The 16,746-nt window shown below is 61.3% G+C and overlaps 1 protein-coding gene across 1 annotated transcript in view; it reads left to right on the top strand.

Moving 5' to 3' along the window:
- Nucleotides 1-16,746, top strand: part of LOC138681015 (cullin-9-like) — a 253,108-nt gene that overhangs the window by 225,006 nt on the left and 11,356 nt on the right. Inside the window, exons 24-25 of the mRNA XM_069768204.1 lie at nucleotides 15,047-15,204; nucleotides 15,397-15,631. Of these exons, the coding sequence (XP_069624305.1) occupies nucleotides 15,047-15,204; nucleotides 15,397-15,631 (393 nt within the window). The remainder of the gene's footprint in view (nucleotides 1-15,046; nucleotides 15,205-15,396; nucleotides 15,632-16,746) is intronic.

Here is a 16,746-nt window from a genome sequence, read left to right as displayed (position 1 = left end):
CTTGTCTGTGGTGCGGCCTCCTCTGGTGTCTTGTCTGTGGTGCGGCCCCCTCTGGTGTCTTGTCTGTGAAGCGGCCCCTCTGGTGTCTTGTCTGTGGTGCGGCCTCCTCTGGTGTCTTGTCTGTGGTGCGGCCCCCTCTGGTGTCTTGTCTGTGGTGCGGCCCCCTCTGGTGTCTTGTCTGTGGTGTGGCCCCCTCTGGTGTCTTGTCTGTGAAGCGGCCCCTCTGGTGTCTTGTCTGTGGTGCGGCCTCCTCTGGTATCTTGTCTGTGGTGCGGCCTCCTCTGGTGTCTTGTCTGCGGTGCGGCCCCTCTGGTGTCTTGTCTGTGGTGTGGCCCCTCTGGTGTCTTGTCTGTGGTGCGGCCTCCTCTGGTATCTTGTCTGTGGTGCGGCCTCCTCTGGTGTCTTGTCTGCGGTGCGGCCTCCACTGGTGTCTTGTCTGTGGTGCGGCCCCCTCTGGTGTCTTGTCTGTGGTGCGGCCTCCTCTGGTGTCTGGTGCGGCCCCCTCTGGTGTCTTGTCTGCGGTGCGGCCTCCTCTGGTGTCTTGTCTGTGGTGCGGCCCCCTCTGGTGTCTTGTCTGTGGTGCGGCCCCCTCTGGTGTCTTGTCTGTGGTGCGGCCCCCTCTGGTGTCTTGTCTGTGGTGCGGCCCCCTCTGGTGTCTTGTCTGGGGTGCGGCCCCCTCTGGTGTCTTGTCTGCGGTGTGGCCTCCTCTGGTGTCTTGTCTGTGGTGCGGCCTCCTCTGGTGTCTTGTCTGTGGTGTGGCCTCCTCTGGTGTCTTGTCTGTGGTGTGGCCCCCTCTGGTGTCTTGTCTGTGGTGTGGCCCCTCTGGTGTCTTGTCTGTGGTGCGGCCTCCTCTGGTGTCTTGTCTGTGGTGTCGCCTCCTCTGGTGTCTTGTATGTGGTGTGGCCCCCTCTGGTGTCTTGTCTGTGGTGTGGCCCCTCTGGTGTCTTGTCTGTGGTGCGGCCTCCTCTGGTGTCTTGTCTGTGGTGTGGCCTCCTCTGGTGTCTTGTCTGTGGTGCGGCCTCCTCTGGTGTCTTGTCTGTGGTGTGGCCCCTCTGGTGTCTTGTCTGTGGTGCGGCTCCCTCTGGTGTCTTGTCTGTGGTGCGGCCCCCTCTGGTGTCTGGTGCGGCCCCTCTGGTGTCTTGTCTGTGGTGCGGCCCCCTCTGGTGTCTTGTCTGCGGTGCGGCCTCCTCTGGTGTCTTGTCTGCGGTGCGGCCCCCTCTGGTGTCTTGTCTGTGGTGCGGCCTCCTCTGGTGTCTTGTCTGTGGTGTGGCCTCCTCTGGTGTCTTGTCTGTGGTGCGGCCCCCTCTGGTGTCTTGTCTGTGGTGCGGCCCCCTCTGGTGTCTTGTCTGTGGTGCTGCCCCCCTGGTGTCTTGTCTGTGGTGCGGCCTCCTCTGGTGTCTTGTCTGTGGTGCGGCCTCCTCTGGTGTCTTGTCTGCGGTGTGGCCTCCTCTGGTGTCTTGTCTGTGGTGCGGCTCCTCTGGTGTCTTGTCTGTGGTGCGGCCCCCTCTGGTGTCTTGTCTGTGGTGCGGCCCCCTCTGGTGTCTTGTCTGTGGAGTGGCCTCCTCTGGTGTCTTGTCTGCGTTGTGGCCTCCTCTGGTGTCTTGTCTGCGGTGCGGCCTCCACTGGTGTCTTGTCTGTGGTGCGGCCCCCTCTGGTGTCTGGTGCGGCCTCCACTGGTGTCTTGTCTGTGGTGCGGCCCCCTCTGGTGTCTTGTCTGTGGTGCGGCCCCCTCTGGTGTCTTGTCTGTGGTGCGGCCCCCTCTGGTGTCTTGTCTGTGGTGCGGCCTCCACTGGTGTCTTGTCTGTGGTGCGGCCCCCTCTGGTGTCTTCTCTGTGGTGCGGCCCCCTCTGGTGTCTGGTGCGGCCCCCTCTGGTGTCTTGTCTGTGGTGCGGCCCCTCTGGTGTCTTGTCTGTTGTGCGGCCTCCTCTGGTGTCTTGTCTGTGGTGCGGCCCCCTCTGGTGTCTTGTCTGTGGTGCGGCCTCCACTGGTGTCTTGTCTGCGGTGTGGCCCCCTCTGGTGTCTTGTCTGCGGTGCGGCCCCCTCTAGTGTCTTGTCTGCGGTGCGGCCCCCTCTGGTGTCTTGTCTGTGGTGCGGCTCCCTCTGGTGTCTTGTCTGTGGTGCGGCCCCCCTGGTGTCTTGTCTGTGGTGCGGCCCCTCTGGTGTCTTGTCTGTGGTGCGGCCCCCTCTGGTGTCTTGTCTGTGGAGCGGCCCCTCTGGTGTCTTGTCTGCGGTGCGGCCTCCTCTGGTGTCTTGTCTGCGGTGCGACCCCCTCTGGTGTTTTGTCTGTGGTGCGGCCTCCTCTGGTGTCTTGTCTGTGGTGCGGCCCCCTCTGGTGTCTTGTCTGTGATGCGGCCCCCTCTTGTGTCTTGTCTGTGGAGCGGCCCCTCTGGTGTCTTGTCTGCGGTGTGGCCTCCTCTGGTGTCTTGTCTGCGGTGCGACCCCCTCTGGTGTCTTGTCTGTGGTGCGGCCTCCTCTGGTGTCTTGTCTGCGGTGCGGCCTCCACTGGTGTCTTGTCTGTGGTGCGGCCCCCTCTGGTGTCTTGTCTGTGGTGCGGCCTCCTCTGGTGTCTTGTCTGTGGTGCGGCCCCCCCTGGTGTCTTGTCTGTGGTGCGGCCCCCTCTGGTGTCTTGTCTGTGAAGCGGCCCCTCTGGTGTCTTGTCTGTGGTGCGGCCTCCTCTGGTGTCTTGTCTGTGGTGCGGCCCCCTCTGGTGTCTTGTCTGTGAAGCGGCCCCTCTGGTGTCTTGTCTGTGGTGCGGCCTCCTCTGGTGTCTTGTCTGTGGTGCGGCCCCCTCTGGTGTCTTGTCTGTGGTGCGGCCCCCTCTGGTGTCTTGTCTGTGGTGTGGCCCCCTCTGGTGTCTTGTCTGTGAAGCGGCCCCTCTGGTGTCTTGTCTGTGGTGCGGCCTCCTCTGGTGTCTTGTCTGTGGTGCGGCCCCCTCTTGTGTCTTGTCTGCGGTGCGGCCCCCTCTGGTGTCTTGTCTGTGAAGCGGCCCCTCTGGTGTCTTGTCTGTGGTGCGGCCTCCTCTGGTGTCTTGTCTGTGATGCGGCCCCCTCTTGTGTCTTGTCTGCGGTGCGGCCCCCTCTGGTGTCTTGTCTGTGGTGTGGCCCCCTCTGGTGTCTTGTCTGTGGTGCGGCCCCCTCTGGTGTCTTGTCTATGGTGCGGCCTCCTCTGGTGTCTTGTCTGTGGTGTGGCCTCCTCTTCTCTAGTCTTGTCTGTGGTGCGGCCCCTCTGGTGTCTTGTCTGTGGTGCGGCCTCCTCTGGTGTCTTGTCTGTGGTGTGGCCTCCTCTGGTGTCTTGTCTGTGGTGCGGCCTCCTCTGGTGTCTTGTCTGTGGTGCGGCCTCCTCTGGTGTCTTGTCTGTGGTGTGGCCTCCTCTTCTCTAGTCTTGTCTGTGGTGCGGCCCCTCTGGTGTCTTGTCTGTGGTGCGGCCTCCTCTGGTGTCTTGTCTGTGGTGTGGCCTCCTCTGGTGTCTTGTCTGTGGTGCGGCCTCCTCTGGTGTCTTGTCTGTGGTGCGGCCTCCTCTGGTGTCTTGTCTGTGGTGCGGCCCCTCTGGTGTCTTGTCTGTGGTGTGGCCTCCTCTGGTGTCTTGTCTGTGGTGCGGCCTCCTCTGGTGTCTTGTCTGTGGTGCGGCCTCCTCTGGTGTCTTGTCTGTGGTGTGGCCTCCTCTGGTGTCTTGTCTGTGGTGTGGCCCCCTCTGGTGTCTTGTCTGTGGTGTGGCCCCTCTGGTGTCTTGTCTGTGGTGCGGCCTCCTCTGGTGTCTTGTCTGTGGTGCGGCCTCCTCTGGTGTCTTGTCTGTGGTGTGGCCTCCTCTGGTGTCTTGTCTGTGGTGTGGCCCCCTCTGGTGTCTTGTCTGTGGTGTGGCCCCTCTGGTGTCTTGTCTGTGGTGCGGCCTCCTCTGGTGTCTTGTCTGTGGTGCGGCCTCCTCTGGTGTCTTGTCTGTGGTGTGGCCTCCTCTGGTGTCCTGTCTGTGGTGTGGCCCCCTCTGGTGTCTTGTCTGTTGTGTGGCCCCTCTGGTGTCTTGTCTGTGGTGCGGCCCCCCTGGTGTCTTGTCTGTGGTGTGGCCTCCTCTGGTGTCTTGTCTGTGGTGTGGCCCCCTCTGGTGTCTTGTCTGTGGTGTGGCCCCTCTGGTGTCTTGTCTGTGGTGCGGCCCCCCTGGTGTCTTGTCTGTGGTGTGGCCTCCTCTGGTGTCTTGTCTGTGGTGTGGCCCCCTCTGGTGTCTTGTCTGTGGTGTGGCCCCCTCTGGTGTCTTGTCTGTGGTGCGGCCCCCCTGGTGTCTTGTCTGTGGTGTGGCCCCTCTGGTGTCTTGTCTGTGGTGTGGCCCCTCTGGTGTCTTGTCTGTGGTGCGGCCCCCCTGGTGTCTTGTCTGTGGTGCGGCCCCCCTGGTGTCTTGTCTGTGGTGCGGCCCCCCTGGTGTCTTGTCTGTGGTGTGGCCCCTCTGGGGTCTTGTCTGTGGTGCGGCCCCCCTGGTGTCTTGTCTGTGGTGCGGCCCCCCTGGTGTCTTGTCTGTGGTGTGGCCCCTCTGGTGTCTTGTCTGTGGTGTGGCCCCCTCTGGTGTCTTGTCTGTGGTGCGGCCCCCTCTGGTGTCTTGTCTGTGGTGTGGCCTCCTCTGGTGTCTTGTCTGTGGTGCGGCCCCCTCTGGTGTCTTGTCTGTGGTGTGGCCTCCTCTGGTGTCTTGTCTGTGGTGTGGCCCCCTCTGGTGTCTTGTCTGTGGTGCGGCCCCTCTGGTGTCTTGTCTGTGGTGCGGCCCCCTCTGGTGTCTTATCTGCGGTGCGGCCTCCTCTGGTGTCTTGTCTGCGGTGCGGCCCCCTCTGGTGTCTTGTCTGCGGTGCGGCCTCCTCTGGTGTCTTGTCTGTGGTGTGGCCTCCTCTGGTGTCTTGTCTGTGGTGTGGCCCCCTCTGGTGTCTTGTCTGTGGTGTGGCCCCCTCTGGTGTCTTGTCTGTGGTGTGGCCCCCTCTGGTGTCTTGTCTGTGGTGTGGCCCCCTCTGGTGTCTTGTCTGTGGTGCGGCCTCCTCTGGTGTCTTGTCTGTGGTGCGGCCCCCTCTGGTGTCTTGTCTGTGGTGCGGCCCCCTCTGGTGTCTTGTCTGTGGTGTGGCCCCCTCTGGTGTCTTGTCTGTGGTGTGGCCCCCTCTGGTGTCTTGTCTGTGGTGTGGCCCCTCTGGTGTCTTGTCTGTGGTGTGGCCCCCTCTGGTGTCTTGTCTGTGGTGTGGCCTCCTCTGGTGTCTTGTCTGCTGTGTGGCCTCCTCTGGTGTCTTGTCTGTGGTGCGGCCCCCTCTGGTGTCTTGTCTGTGGTGTGGCCTCCTCTGGTGTCTTGTCTGCGGTGTGGCCTCCTCTGGTGTCTTGTCTGTGGTGCGGCCCCCTCTGGTGTCTTGTCTGCGGTGTGGCCTCCTCTGGTGTCTTGTCTGTGGTGCTGCCCCCCTGGTGTCTTGTCTGTGGTGCGGCCTCCTCTGGTGTCTTGTCTGTGGTGCGGCCCCCTCTGGTGTCTTGTCTGTGGTGCGGCCCCCTCTGGTGTCTTGTCTGTGGATTGGCCTCCTCTGGTGTCTTGTCTGCGGTGTGGCCTCCTCTGGTGTCTTGTTTGCGGTGCGGCCTCCACTGGTGTCTTGTCTGTGGTGCGGCCCCCTCTGGTGTCTTGTCTGTGGTGCGGCCCCCTCTGGTGTCTTGTCTGTGGTGCGGCCCCCTCTGGTGTCTTGTCTGTGGTGCGGCCTCCACTGGTGTCTTGTCTGTGGTGCGGCCCCCTCTGGTGTCTTCTCTGTGGTGCGGCCCCCTCTGGTGTCTGGTGCGGCCCCCTCTGGTGTCTTGTCTGTGGTGCGGCCCCTCTGGTGTCTTGTCTGTTGTGCGGCCTCCTCTGGTGTCTTGTCTGTGGTGCGGCCCCCTCTGGTGTCTTGTCTGTGGTGCGGCCTCCACTGGTGTCTTGTCTGCGGTGTGGCCCCCTCTGGTGTCTTGTCTGCGGTGCGGCCCCCTCTAGTGTCTTGTCTGCGGTGCGGCCCCCTCTGGTGTCTTGTCTGTGGTGCGGCTCCCTCTGGTGTCTTGTCTGTGGTGCGGCCCCCCTGGTGTCTTGTCTGTGGTGCGGCCCCTCTGGTGTCTTGTCTGTGGTGCGGCCCCCTCTGGTGTCTTGTCTGTGGAGCGGCCCCTCTGGTGTCTTGTCTGCGGTGCGGCCTCCTCTGGTGTCTTGTCTGCGGTGCGACCCCCTCTGGTGTTTTGTCTGTGGTGCGGCCTCCTCTGGTGTCTTGTCTGTGGTGCGGCCCCCTCTGGTGTCTTGTCTGTGATGCGGCCCCCTCTTGTGTCTTGTCTGTGGAGCGGCCCCTCTGGTGTCTTGTCTGCGGTGTGGCCTCCTCTGGTGTCTTGTCTGCGGTGCGACCCCCTCTGGTGTCTTGTCTGTGGTGCGGCCTCCTCTGGTGTCTTGTCTGCGGTGCGGCCTCCACTGGTGTCTTGTCTGTGGTGCGGCCCCCTCTGGTGTCTTGTCTGTGGTGCGGCCTCCTCTGGTGTCTTGTCTGTGGTGCGGCCCCCCCTGGTGTCTTGTCTGTGGTGCGGCCCCCTCTGGTGTCTTGTCTGTGAAGCGGCCCCTCTGGTGTCTTGTCTGTGGTGCGGCCTCCTCTGGTGTCTTGTCTGTGGTGCGGCCCCCTCTGGTGTCTTGTCTGTGAAGCGGCCCCTCTGGTGTCTTGTCTGTGGTGCGGCCTCCTCTGGTGTCTTGTCTGTGGTGCGGCCCCCTCTGGTGTCTTGTCTGTGGTGCGGCCCCCTCTGGTGTCTTGTCTGTGGTGTGGCCCCCTCTGGTGTCTTGTCTGTGAAGCGGCCCCTCTGGTGTCTTGTCTGTGGTGCGGCCTCCTCTGGTGTCTTGTCTGTGGTGCGGCCCCCTCTTGTGTCTTGTCTGCGGTGCGGCCCCCTCTGGTGTCTTGTCTGTGAAGCGGCCCCTCTGGTGTCTTGTCTGTGGTGCGGCCTCCTCTGGTGTCTTGTCTGTGATGCGGCCCCCTCTTGTGTCTTGTCTGCGGTGCGGCCCCCTCTGGTGTCTTGTCTGTGGTGTGGCCCCCTCTGGTGTCTTGTCTGTGGTGCGGCCCCCTCTGGTGTCTTGTCTATGGTGCGGCCTCCTCTGGTGTCTTGTCTGTGGTGTGGCCTCCTCTTCTCTAGTCTTGTCTGTGGTGCGGCCCCTCTGGTGTCTTGTCTGTGGTGCGGCCTCCTCTGGTGTCTTGTCTGTGGTGTGGCCTCCTCTGGTGTCTTGTCTGTGGTGCGGCCTCCTCTGGTGTCTTGTCTGTGGTGCGGCCTCCTCTGGTGTCTTGTCTGTGGTGTGGCCTCCTCTTCTCTAGTCTTGTCTGTGGTGCGGCCCCTCTGGTGTCTTGTCTGTGGTGCGGCCTCCTCTGGTGTCTTGTCTGTGGTGTGGCCTCCTCTGGTGTCTTGTCTGTGGTGCGGCCTCCTCTGGTGTCTTGTCTGTGGTGCGGCCTCCTCTGGTGTCTTGTCTGTGGTGCGGCCCCTCTGGTGTCTTGTCTGTGGTGTGGCCTCCTCTGGTGTCTTGTCTGTGGTGCGGCCTCCTCTGGTGTCTTGTCTGTGGTGCGGCCTCCTCTGGTGTCTTGTCTGTGGTGTGGCCTCCTCTGGTGTCTTGTCTGTGGTGTGGCCCCCTCTGGTGTCTTGTCTGTGGTGTGGCCCCTCTGGTGTCTTGTCTGTGGTGCGGCCTCCTCTGGTGTCTTGTCTGTGGTGCGGCCTCCTCTGGTGTCTTGTCTGTGGTGTGGCCTCCTCTGGTGTCTTGTCTGTGGTGTGGCCCCCTCTGGTGTCTTGTCTGTGGTGTGGCCCCTCTGGTGTCTTGTCTGTGGTGCGGCCTCCTCTGGTGTCTTGTCTGTGGTGCGGCCTCCTCTGGTGTCTTGTCTGTGGTGTGGCCTCCTCTGGTGTCCTGTCTGTGGTGTGGCCCCCTCTGGTGTCTTGTCTGTTGTGTGGCCCCTCTGGTGTCTTGTCTGTGGTGCGGCCCCCCTGGTGTCTTGTCTGTGGTGTGGCCTCCTCTGGTGTCTTGTCTGTGGTGTGGCCCCCTCTGGTGTCTTGTCTGTGGTGTGGCCCCTCTGGTGTCTTGTCTGTGGTGCGGCCCCCCTGGTGTCTTGTCTGTGGTGTGGCCTCCTCTGGTGTCTTGTCTGTGGTGTGGCCCCCTCTGGTGTCTTGTCTGTGGTGTGGCCCCCTCTGGTGTCTTGTCTGTGGTGCGGCCCCCCTGGTGTCTTGTCTGTGGTGTGGCCCCTCTGGTGTCTTGTCTGTGGTGTGGCCCCTCTGGTGTCTTGTCTGTGGTGCGGCCCCCCTGGTGTCTTGTCTGTGGTGCGGCCCCCCTGGTGTCTTGTCTGTGGTGCGGCCCCCCTGGTGTCTTGTCTGTGGTGTGGCCCCTCTGGGGTCTTGTCTGTGGTGCGGCCCCCCTGGTGTCTTGTCTGTGGTGCGGCCCCCCTGGTGTCTTGTCTGTGGTGTGGCCCCTCTGGTGTCTTGTCTGTGGTGTGGCCCCCTCTGGTGTCTTGTCTGTGGTGCGGCCCCCTCTGGTGTCTTGTCTGTGGTGTGGCCTCCTCTGGTGTCTTGTCTGTGGTGCGGCCCCCTCTGGTGTCTTGTCTGTGGTGTGGCCTCCTCTGGTGTCTTGTCTGTGGTGTGGCCCCCTCTGGTGTCTTGTCTGTGGTGCGGCCCCTCTGGTGTCTTGTCTGTGGTGCGGCCCCCTCTGGTGTCTTATCTGCGGTGCGGCCTCCTCTGGTGTCTTGTCTGCGGTGCGGCCCCCTCTGGTGTCTTGTCTGCGGTGCGGCCTCCTCTGGTGTCTTGTCTGTGGTGTGGCCTCCTCTGGTGTCTTGTCTGTGGTGTGGCCCCCTCTGGTGTCTTGTCTGTGGTGTGGCCCCCTCTGGTGTCTTGTCTGTGGTGTGGCCCCCTCTGGTGTCTTGTCTGTGGTGTGGCCCCCTCTGGTGTCTTGTCTGTGGTGCGGCCTCCTCTGGTGTCTTGTCTGTGGTGCGGCCCCCTCTGGTGTCTTGTCTGTGGTGCGGCCCCCTCTGGTGTCTTGTCTGTGGTGTGGCCCCCTCTGGTGTCTTGTCTGTGGTGTGGCCCCCTCTGGTGTCTTGTCTGTGGTGTGGCCCCTCTGGTGTCTTGTCTGTGGTGTGGCCCCCTCTGGTGTCTTGTCTGTGGTGTGGCCTCCTCTGGTGTCTTGTCTGCGGTGTGGCCTCCTCTGGTGTCTTGTCTGTGGTGCGGCCCCCTCTGGTGTCTTGTCTGTGGTGTGGCCTCCTCTGGTGTCTTGTCTGCGGTGTGGCCTCCTCTGGTGTCTTGTCTGTGGTGCGGCCCCCTCTGGTGTCTTGTCTGCGGTGTGGCCTCCTCTGGTGTCTTGTCTGTGGTGCTGCCCCCCTGGTGTCTTGTCTGTGGTGCGGCCTCCTCTGGTGTCTTGTCTGTGGTGCGGCCCCCTCTGGTGTCTTGTCTGTGGTGCGGCCCCCTCTGGTGTCTTGTCTGTGGATTGGCCTCCTCTGGTGTCTTGTCTGTGGTGTGGCCTCCACTGGTGTCTTGTCTGTGGTGTGGCCTCCTCTGGTGTCTTGTTTGCGGTGCGGCCTCCACTGGTGTCTTGTCTGTGGTGCGGCCCCCTCTGGTGTCTTGTCTGTGGTGCGGCCCCCTCTGGTGTCTTGTCTGTGGTGTGGCCTCCTCTGGTGTCTTGTCTGTGGTGTGGCCCCCTCTGGTGTCTTGTCTGTGGTGCGGCCCCCTCTGGTGTCTTGTCTGTGGTGTGGCCCCCTCTGGTGTCTTGTCTGTGGTGCGGCCTCCACTGGTGTCTTGTCTGTGGTGTGGCCCCCTCTGGTGTCTTGTCTGTGGTGCGGCCTCCACTGGTGTCTTGTCTGTGGTGCGGCCCCCTCTGGTGTCTTGTCTGTGGTGCGGCCCCCTCTGGTGTCTGGTGCGGCCCCCTCTGGTGTCTTGTCTGTGGTGCGGCCCCTCTGGTGTCTTGTCTGCGGTGCGGCCTCCTCTGGTGTCTTGTCTGCGGTGCGGCCCCCTCTGGTGTCTTGTCTGCGGTGCGGCCTCCTCTGGTGTCTTGTCTGTGGTGTGGCCTCCTCTGGTGTCTTGTCTGTGGTGTGGCCCCCTCTGGTGTTTTGTCTGTGGTGTGGCCCCTTCTGGTGTCTTGTCTGTGGTGTGGCCCCCTCTGGTGTCTTGTCTGTGGTGTGGCCCCCTCTGGTGTCTTGTCTGTGGTGCGGCCTCCTCTGGAGTCTTGTCTGTGGTGCGGCCCCCTCTGGTGTCTTGTCTGTGGTGCGGCCCCCTCTGGTGTCTTGTCTGTGGTGTGGCCCCCTCTGGTGTCTTGTCTGTGGTGTGGCCCCCTCTGGTGTCTTGTCTGTGGTGTGGCCCCTCTGGTGTCTTGTCTGTGGTGTGGCCCCCTCTGGTGTCTTGTCTGTGGTGTGGCCTCCTGTGGTGTCTTGTCTGCGGTGTGGCCTCCTCTGGTGTCTTGTCTGTGGTGTGGCCCCCTCTGGTGTCTTGTCTGTGGTGTGGCCTCCTCTGGTGTCTTGTCTGTGGTGTGGCCTCCTGTGGTGTCTTGTCTGCGGTGTGGCCTCCTCTGGTGTCTTGTCTGTGGTGTGGCCCCCTCTGGTGTCTTGTCTGTGGTGTGGCCCCCTCTGGTGTCTTGTCTGTGGTGTGGCCCCTCTGGTGTCTTGTCTGGGGTGTGGCCCCCTCTGGTGTCTTGTCTGTGGTGTGGCCTCCTCTGGTGTCTTGTCTGCGGTGTGGCCTCCTCTGGTGTCTTGTCTGTGGTGCGGCCCCCTCTGGTGTCTTGTCTGTGGTGTGGCCTCCTCTGGTGTCTTGTCTGCGGTGTGGCCTCCTCTGGTGTCTTGTCTGCGGTGCGGCCCCCTCTGGTGTCTTGTCTGCGGTGTGGCCTCCTCTGGTGTCTTGTCTGTGGTGCGGCCCCCTCTGGTGTCTTGTCTGTGGTGCGGCCCCCTCTGGTGTCTTGTCTGTGGTGCTGCCCCCCTGGTGTCTTGTCTGTGGTGCGGCCTCCTCTGGTGTCTTGTCTGTGGTGCGGCCCCCTCTGGTGTCTTGTCTGTGGTGCGGCCCCCTCTGGTGTCTTGTCTGTGGTGCTGCCCCCCTGGTGTCTTGTCTGTGGTGCGGCCTCCTCTGGTGTCTTGTCTGTGGTGCGGCCTCCTCTGGTGTCTTGTCTGCGGTGCGGCCTCCTCTGGTGTTTTGTCTGTGGTGCGGCCCCCTCTGGTGTCTTGTCTGTGGAGTGGCCTCCTCTGGTGTCTTGTCTGCGGTGCGGCCTCCTCTGGTGTCTTGTCTGCGGTGCGGCCTCCTCTGGTGTTTTGTCTGCGGTGCGGCCCCCTCTGGTGTCTTGTCTGTGGTGTGGCCTCCTCTGGTGTCTTGTCTGCGGTGCGGCCCCCTCTGGTGTCTTGTCTGTGGTGTGGCCTCCTCTGGTGTCTTGTCTGCGGTGCGGCCCCCTCTGGTGTCTTGTCTGTGGAGTGGCCCCCTCTGGTGTCTTGTCTGTGGTGCGGCCCCCTCTGGTGTCTTGTCTGTTGTGCGGCCCCCTCTGGTGTCTTGTCTGTGGTGTGGCCCCCTCTGGTGTCTTGTCTGTGGTGCGGCCCCCTCTGGTGTCTTGTCTGTGGTACGGCCCCCTCTGGTGTCTTGTCTGTGGTGTGGCCCCCTCTGGTGTTTTGTCTGCGGTGTGGCCTCCTCTGGTGTCTTGTCTGTGGTGCGGCCTCCTCTGGTGTCTTGTCTGCGGTGTGGCCCCCTCTGGTGTCTTGTCTGTGGTGTGGCCTCCTCTGGTGTCTTGTTTGTGGTGTGGCCTCCTCTGGTGTCTTGCCTGTGGTGCGGCCCCCTCTGGTGTCTTGTCTGTGGTGTGGCCCCCTCTGGTGTTTTGTCTGCGGTGTGGCCTCCTCTGGTGTCTTGTCTGTGGTGCGGCCTCCTCTGGTGTCTTGTCTGCGGTGTGGCCCCCTCTGGTGTCTTGTCTGTGGTGTGGCCTCCTCTGGTGTCTTGTCTGTGGTGCGGCCCCCTCTGGTGTCTTGTCTGTGGTGTGGCCCCCTCTGGTGTTTTGTCTGCGGTGTGGCCTCCTCTGGTGTCTTGTCTGTGGTGCGGCCTCCTCTGGTGTCTTGTCTGCGGTGTGGCCTCCTCTGGTGTCTTGTCTGTGGTGCGGCCTCCTCTGGTGTCTTGTCTGCGGTGTGGCCCCCTCTGGTGTCTTGTCTGTGGTGTGGCCCCCTCTGGTGTTTTGTCTGCGGTGTGGCCTCCTCTGGTGTCTTGTCTGTGGTGCGGCCTCCTCTGGTGTCTTGTCTGCGGTGTGGCCCCCTCTGGTGTCTTGTCTGTGGTGTGGCCTCCTCTGGTGTCTTGTTTGTGGTGTGGCCTCCTCTGGTGTCTTGCCTGTGGTGCGGCCCCCTCTGGTGTCTTGTCTGTGGTGCGGCCCCCTCTGGTGTCTTGTCTGCGGTGCGGCCCCCTCTGGTGTCTTGTCTGCGGTGTGGCCCCCTCTGGTGTCTTGTCTGTGGTGCGGCCCCCTCTGGTGTCTTGTCTGTGGTGCGGCCCCCTCTGGTGTCTTGTCTGTGGAGTGGCCTCCTCTGGTGTCTTGTCTGCGGTGTGGCCTCCTCTGGTGTCTTGTCTGCGGTGCGGCCTCCACTGGTGTCTTGTCTGTGGTGCGGCCCCCTCTGGTGTCTGGTGCGGCCTCCACTGGTGTCTTGTCTGTGGTGCGGCCCCCTCTGGTGTCTTGTCTGTGGTGCGGCCCCCTCTGGTGTCTTGTCTGTGGTGCGGCCTCCTCTGGTGTCTTGTCTGTGGTGCGGCCTCCACTGGTGTCTTGTCTGTGGTGCGGCCCCCTCTGGTGTCTTGTCTGTGGTGCGGCCCCCTCTGGTGTCTGGTGCGGCCCCCTCTGGTGTCTTGTCTGTGGTGCGGCCCCTCTGGTGTCTTGTCTGTGGTGCGGCCCCTCTGGTGTCTTGTCTGTGGTGCGGCCCCCTCTGGTGTCTTGTCTGTGGTGCGGCCTCCTCTGGTGTTTTGTCTGTGGTGCGGCCTCCTCTGGTGTCTTGTCTGTGGTGTGGCCTCCTCTGGTGTCTTGTCTGCGGTGCGGCCCCCTCTGGTGTCTTGTCTGTGGTGTGGCCTCCTCTGGTGTCTTGTCTGCGGTGCGGCCCCCTCTGGTGTCTTGTCTGTGGTGCGGCCCCCTCTGGTCTCTTGTCTGTTGTGCGGCCCCCTCTGGTGTCTTGTCTGTTGTGCGGCCCCCTCTGGTGTCTTGTCTGTGGTGCGGCCCCCTCTGGTCTCTTGTCTGTTGTGCGGCCCCCTCTGGTGTCTTGTCTGTTGTGCGGCCCCCTCTGGTGTCTTGTCTGTGGTGCGGCCCCCTCTAGTGTCTTGTCTGTGGTGCGGCCCCCTCTAGTGTCTTGTCTGTGGTGCGGCCCCCTCTGGTGTCTTGTCTGCGGTGTGGCCCCCTCTGGTGTCTTGTCTGTGGTGCGGCCCCCTCTAGTGTCTTGTCTGTGGTGCGGCCCCCTCTAGTGTCTTGTCTGTGGTGCGGCCCCCTCTGGTGTCTTGTCTGCGGTGTGGCCTCCTCTGGTGTCTTGTCTGTGGTGCGGCCTCCTCTGGTGTCTTGTCTGTGGTGTGGCCCCCTCTGGTGTCTTGTCTGTTGTGCGGCCTCCTCTGGTGTCTTGTTTGTGGTGTGGCCTCCTCTGGTGTCTTGTCTGTTGTGCGGCCTCCTCTGGTGTCTTGTCTGTGGTGCGGCCCCCTCTGGTGTCTTGTCTGTGGTGCGGCCCCCTCTTGTGTCTTGTCTGTGGTGTGGCCCCCTCTGGTGTCTTGTCTGTTGTGCGGCCTCCTCTGGTGTCTTGTCTGTGGTGCGGCCCCCTCTGGTGTCTTGTCTGTTGTGCGGCCTCCTCTGGTGTCTTGTCTGTGGTGTGGCCCCCTCTGGTGTCTTGTCTGTTGTGCGGCCTCCTCTGGTGTCTTGTCTGTGGTGCGGCCCCCTCTGGTGTCTTGTCTGTGGTGCGGCCCCCTCTTGTGTCTTGTCTGTGGTGTGGCCCCTCTGGTGTCTTGTCTGTGGTGCGGCCCCCTCTGGTGTCTTGTCTGTGGTGCGGCTCCCTCTGGTGTCTTGTCTGTGGTGCGGCCCCCTCTGGTGTCTTGTCTGTGGAGCGGCTCCTCTGGTGTCTTGTCTGTGGTGCGGCCCCCTCTGGTGTCTTGTCTGTGGTGCGGCCTCCTCTGGTGTCTTGTCTGTGGTGCGGCCTCCTCTGGTGTCTTGTCTGTGGTGCGGCCTCCTCTGGTGTCTTGTCTGTGGTGCGGCCCCCTCTGGTGTCTTGTCTGTGGAGCGGCCTCCTCTGGTGTCTTGTCTGTGGAGCGGCCTCCTCTGGTGTCTTGTCTGTGGTGCGGCCTCCTCTGGTGTCTTGTCTGTGGTTCGGCCCCCCTGGTGTCTTGTCTGCGGTGCGGCCTCCTCTGGTGTCTTGTCTGTGGTGCGGCCTCCTCTGGTGTCTTGTCTGTGGTGCGGCCTCCTCTGGTGTCTTGTCTGTGGTGCGGCCCCCTCTGGTGTCTTGTCTGTGTTGCGGCCCCCTCTGGTGTCTTGTCTGTGTTGCGGCCCCCTCTGGTGTTTTGTCTGTGGTGCGGCCTCCTCTGGTGTCTTGTCTGTGTTGCGGCCCCCTCTGGTGTTTTGTCTGTGGTGCGGCCTCCTCTGGTGTCTTGTCTGTGTTGCGGCCCCCTCTGGTGTCTTGTCTGTGGTGCGGCCTCCTCTGGTGTCTTGTCTGTGGTGCGGCCCCTCTGGTGTCTTGTCTGTGGTGCGGCCCCCTCTGGTGTCTTGTCTGTGGTGCGGCCTCCTCTGGTGTCTTGTCTGTGGTGCGGCCTCCTCTGGTGTCTTGTCTGTGGTGTGGCCCCTCTGGTGTCTTGTCTGTGGTGCGGCCCCCTCTGGTGTCTTGTCTGTGGTGCGGCCCCTCTGGTGTCTTGTCTGTGGTGCGGCCCCCTGGTGTCTTGTCTGTGGTGCGGCCTCCTCTGGTGTCTTGTCTGTGGTGCGGCCCCCTCTGGTGTCTTGTCTGTGGTGCGGCCTCCTCTGGTGTCTTGTCTGTGGTGCGGCCCCCCTGGTGTCTTGTCTGCGGTGCGGCCTCCTCTGGTGTCTTGTCTGCGGTGCGGCCCCTGCATATTGTGTGGCCCCCTGTAATATTCCGGATGTTTGTATGTTGCAGGTGACGGAGCAGTTTGCTCGCTTTATAGATCAGCTGATAACTGCGATTCGTGCAGATTCTTCTGATCTTCGGGCCCTGGAGCTGCTGCAGGAATTCCTGGACTTTATTCTTTTCTTGTCTGATCTGGAACTGGCCAATTCCTTTGAACATTTTTACAGGTTTGGATATTCCCATGTTTCCTTGTGATGCCCTCTGTGCCGCCACCCTCTGTGCCCCCCGCCCTCTGTGCCCCCCGCCCTCTGTGCCTCCCGCCCTCTGTGCCCCCCGCCCTCTGTGCCGCCACCCTCTGTGCCCCCGCCCTCTGTGCTGCTGTTTCCAGGCCCTGGTTCCCATAATGCTTTGTATTGCAGGCATTACCTGGCAGATCGGCTCCTTTCCCATGGACCCTGCTGGCTGGAGAACATGGTGGTTGATCACATTGGAATTTGTTTCCCAAATCGATTCCCACAGCAGATGCTGAAAAACTTACAGGAGGGTAAAGATCTACTGAAGGAGGAACATTTCTACCGACTGCAGGAGCGTGATAGAGAAGTTCTATCAGAGGAGAACGAGGAGGAGGACGACAACCTGGAGCAGGAGATGGTGGTGAGGAAGAGATGGTAGTTATAAGGAGGAGAAAGAGAAGGTGGTGTATGAGAAGGACCAGCAGGAAGAGGATGAGTAAATCACTAGTCACACACATATATATAATATATATATATATATATATATATATATATATATATATATATATATATATATATATATATATATATATATATATACATATTTCTCCACAATGAGGATCAGGAAGAGGACACTTTGAGGAAGTGGTGGGTATGGATGATTACATGGTGATAAATTAGAGGACCAGGAGGAGTACATGGTTAGAAGGAGAGGGTGAGGAAGAGCAGGAGGACCAGTAGCAAGGGATGGACCAAAAATGGTGAAGAGAATCAGGAGGAGCTGGAGGAAGGGGTAAAATTATAATGGGGATGATTAGGAGATGGTGATGAAGAGAACCAGGAAGAGGAGATGGTGAGGGAAAGAGGGAATTGTGCAGATGAGGTATTGGTGAGGAGACAAACCAGGAGGAGAATATGGTATGTGATGAATTGTAAAGAAGGAATGGTAAGAAGGAGGGGAAGGGGGATGGTAAGGTGTAGGACTGTTAAGAGAGGAAAGTGGTGTGGAAGAGAACACTCAGGAGGAGAAAGGTTGGGGAGGTGGGGGTTGATGAGGACGAGAGCCAAGAGGGAATGATGGTGATGAGGAGAACCAGTAGGAGTAGATGGTGAGGGGAAGGGGAGATGGTCAGAAAAAGGGAAAATGGTGATGAGGAGAACATAAGGCGATAGTGATTGTAAGGGAAGATGCTGAGGGAATGTCCAGGTGGAGCAGAAAGTGAGGGAGAGGGTTAATGCGGGCGAGAGAGGTAATGATGACAAAGAGGAGGAAATGGTGATGAATAGGGGGGATGTTGTTTAGAAAATCCTGGTTAGGAGAAGAAGATGTTGGAGGATTGAGGAGGAGGAGATGGTAAGCAATAGGTTCAGGAGGAGGAGATGGTGATGATGATGAGGAGGAGATGGTAAGGGAGGATGGTTTGAAAGAGGGGATGGTGAGGTGAGGAAAGGATGGTGAGGAGGAGGAGAACCATTTTGAGTAGATAGTGAGTAGGAGGAATAGATAGTTTGGAGGTGGTGAGGATACGTAAGAAT

This window comes from Ranitomeya imitator, chromosome 5, assembly GCF_032444005.1.
Source record: "Ranitomeya imitator isolate aRanImi1 chromosome 5, aRanImi1.pri, whole genome shotgun sequence".
Lineage (NCBI taxonomy): Eukaryota > Metazoa > Chordata > Amphibia > Anura > Dendrobatidae > Ranitomeya > Ranitomeya imitator.
Note: the sequence above shows the minus strand (reverse complement) of the source record. Positions and strands in the feature narration are given on the sequence as shown.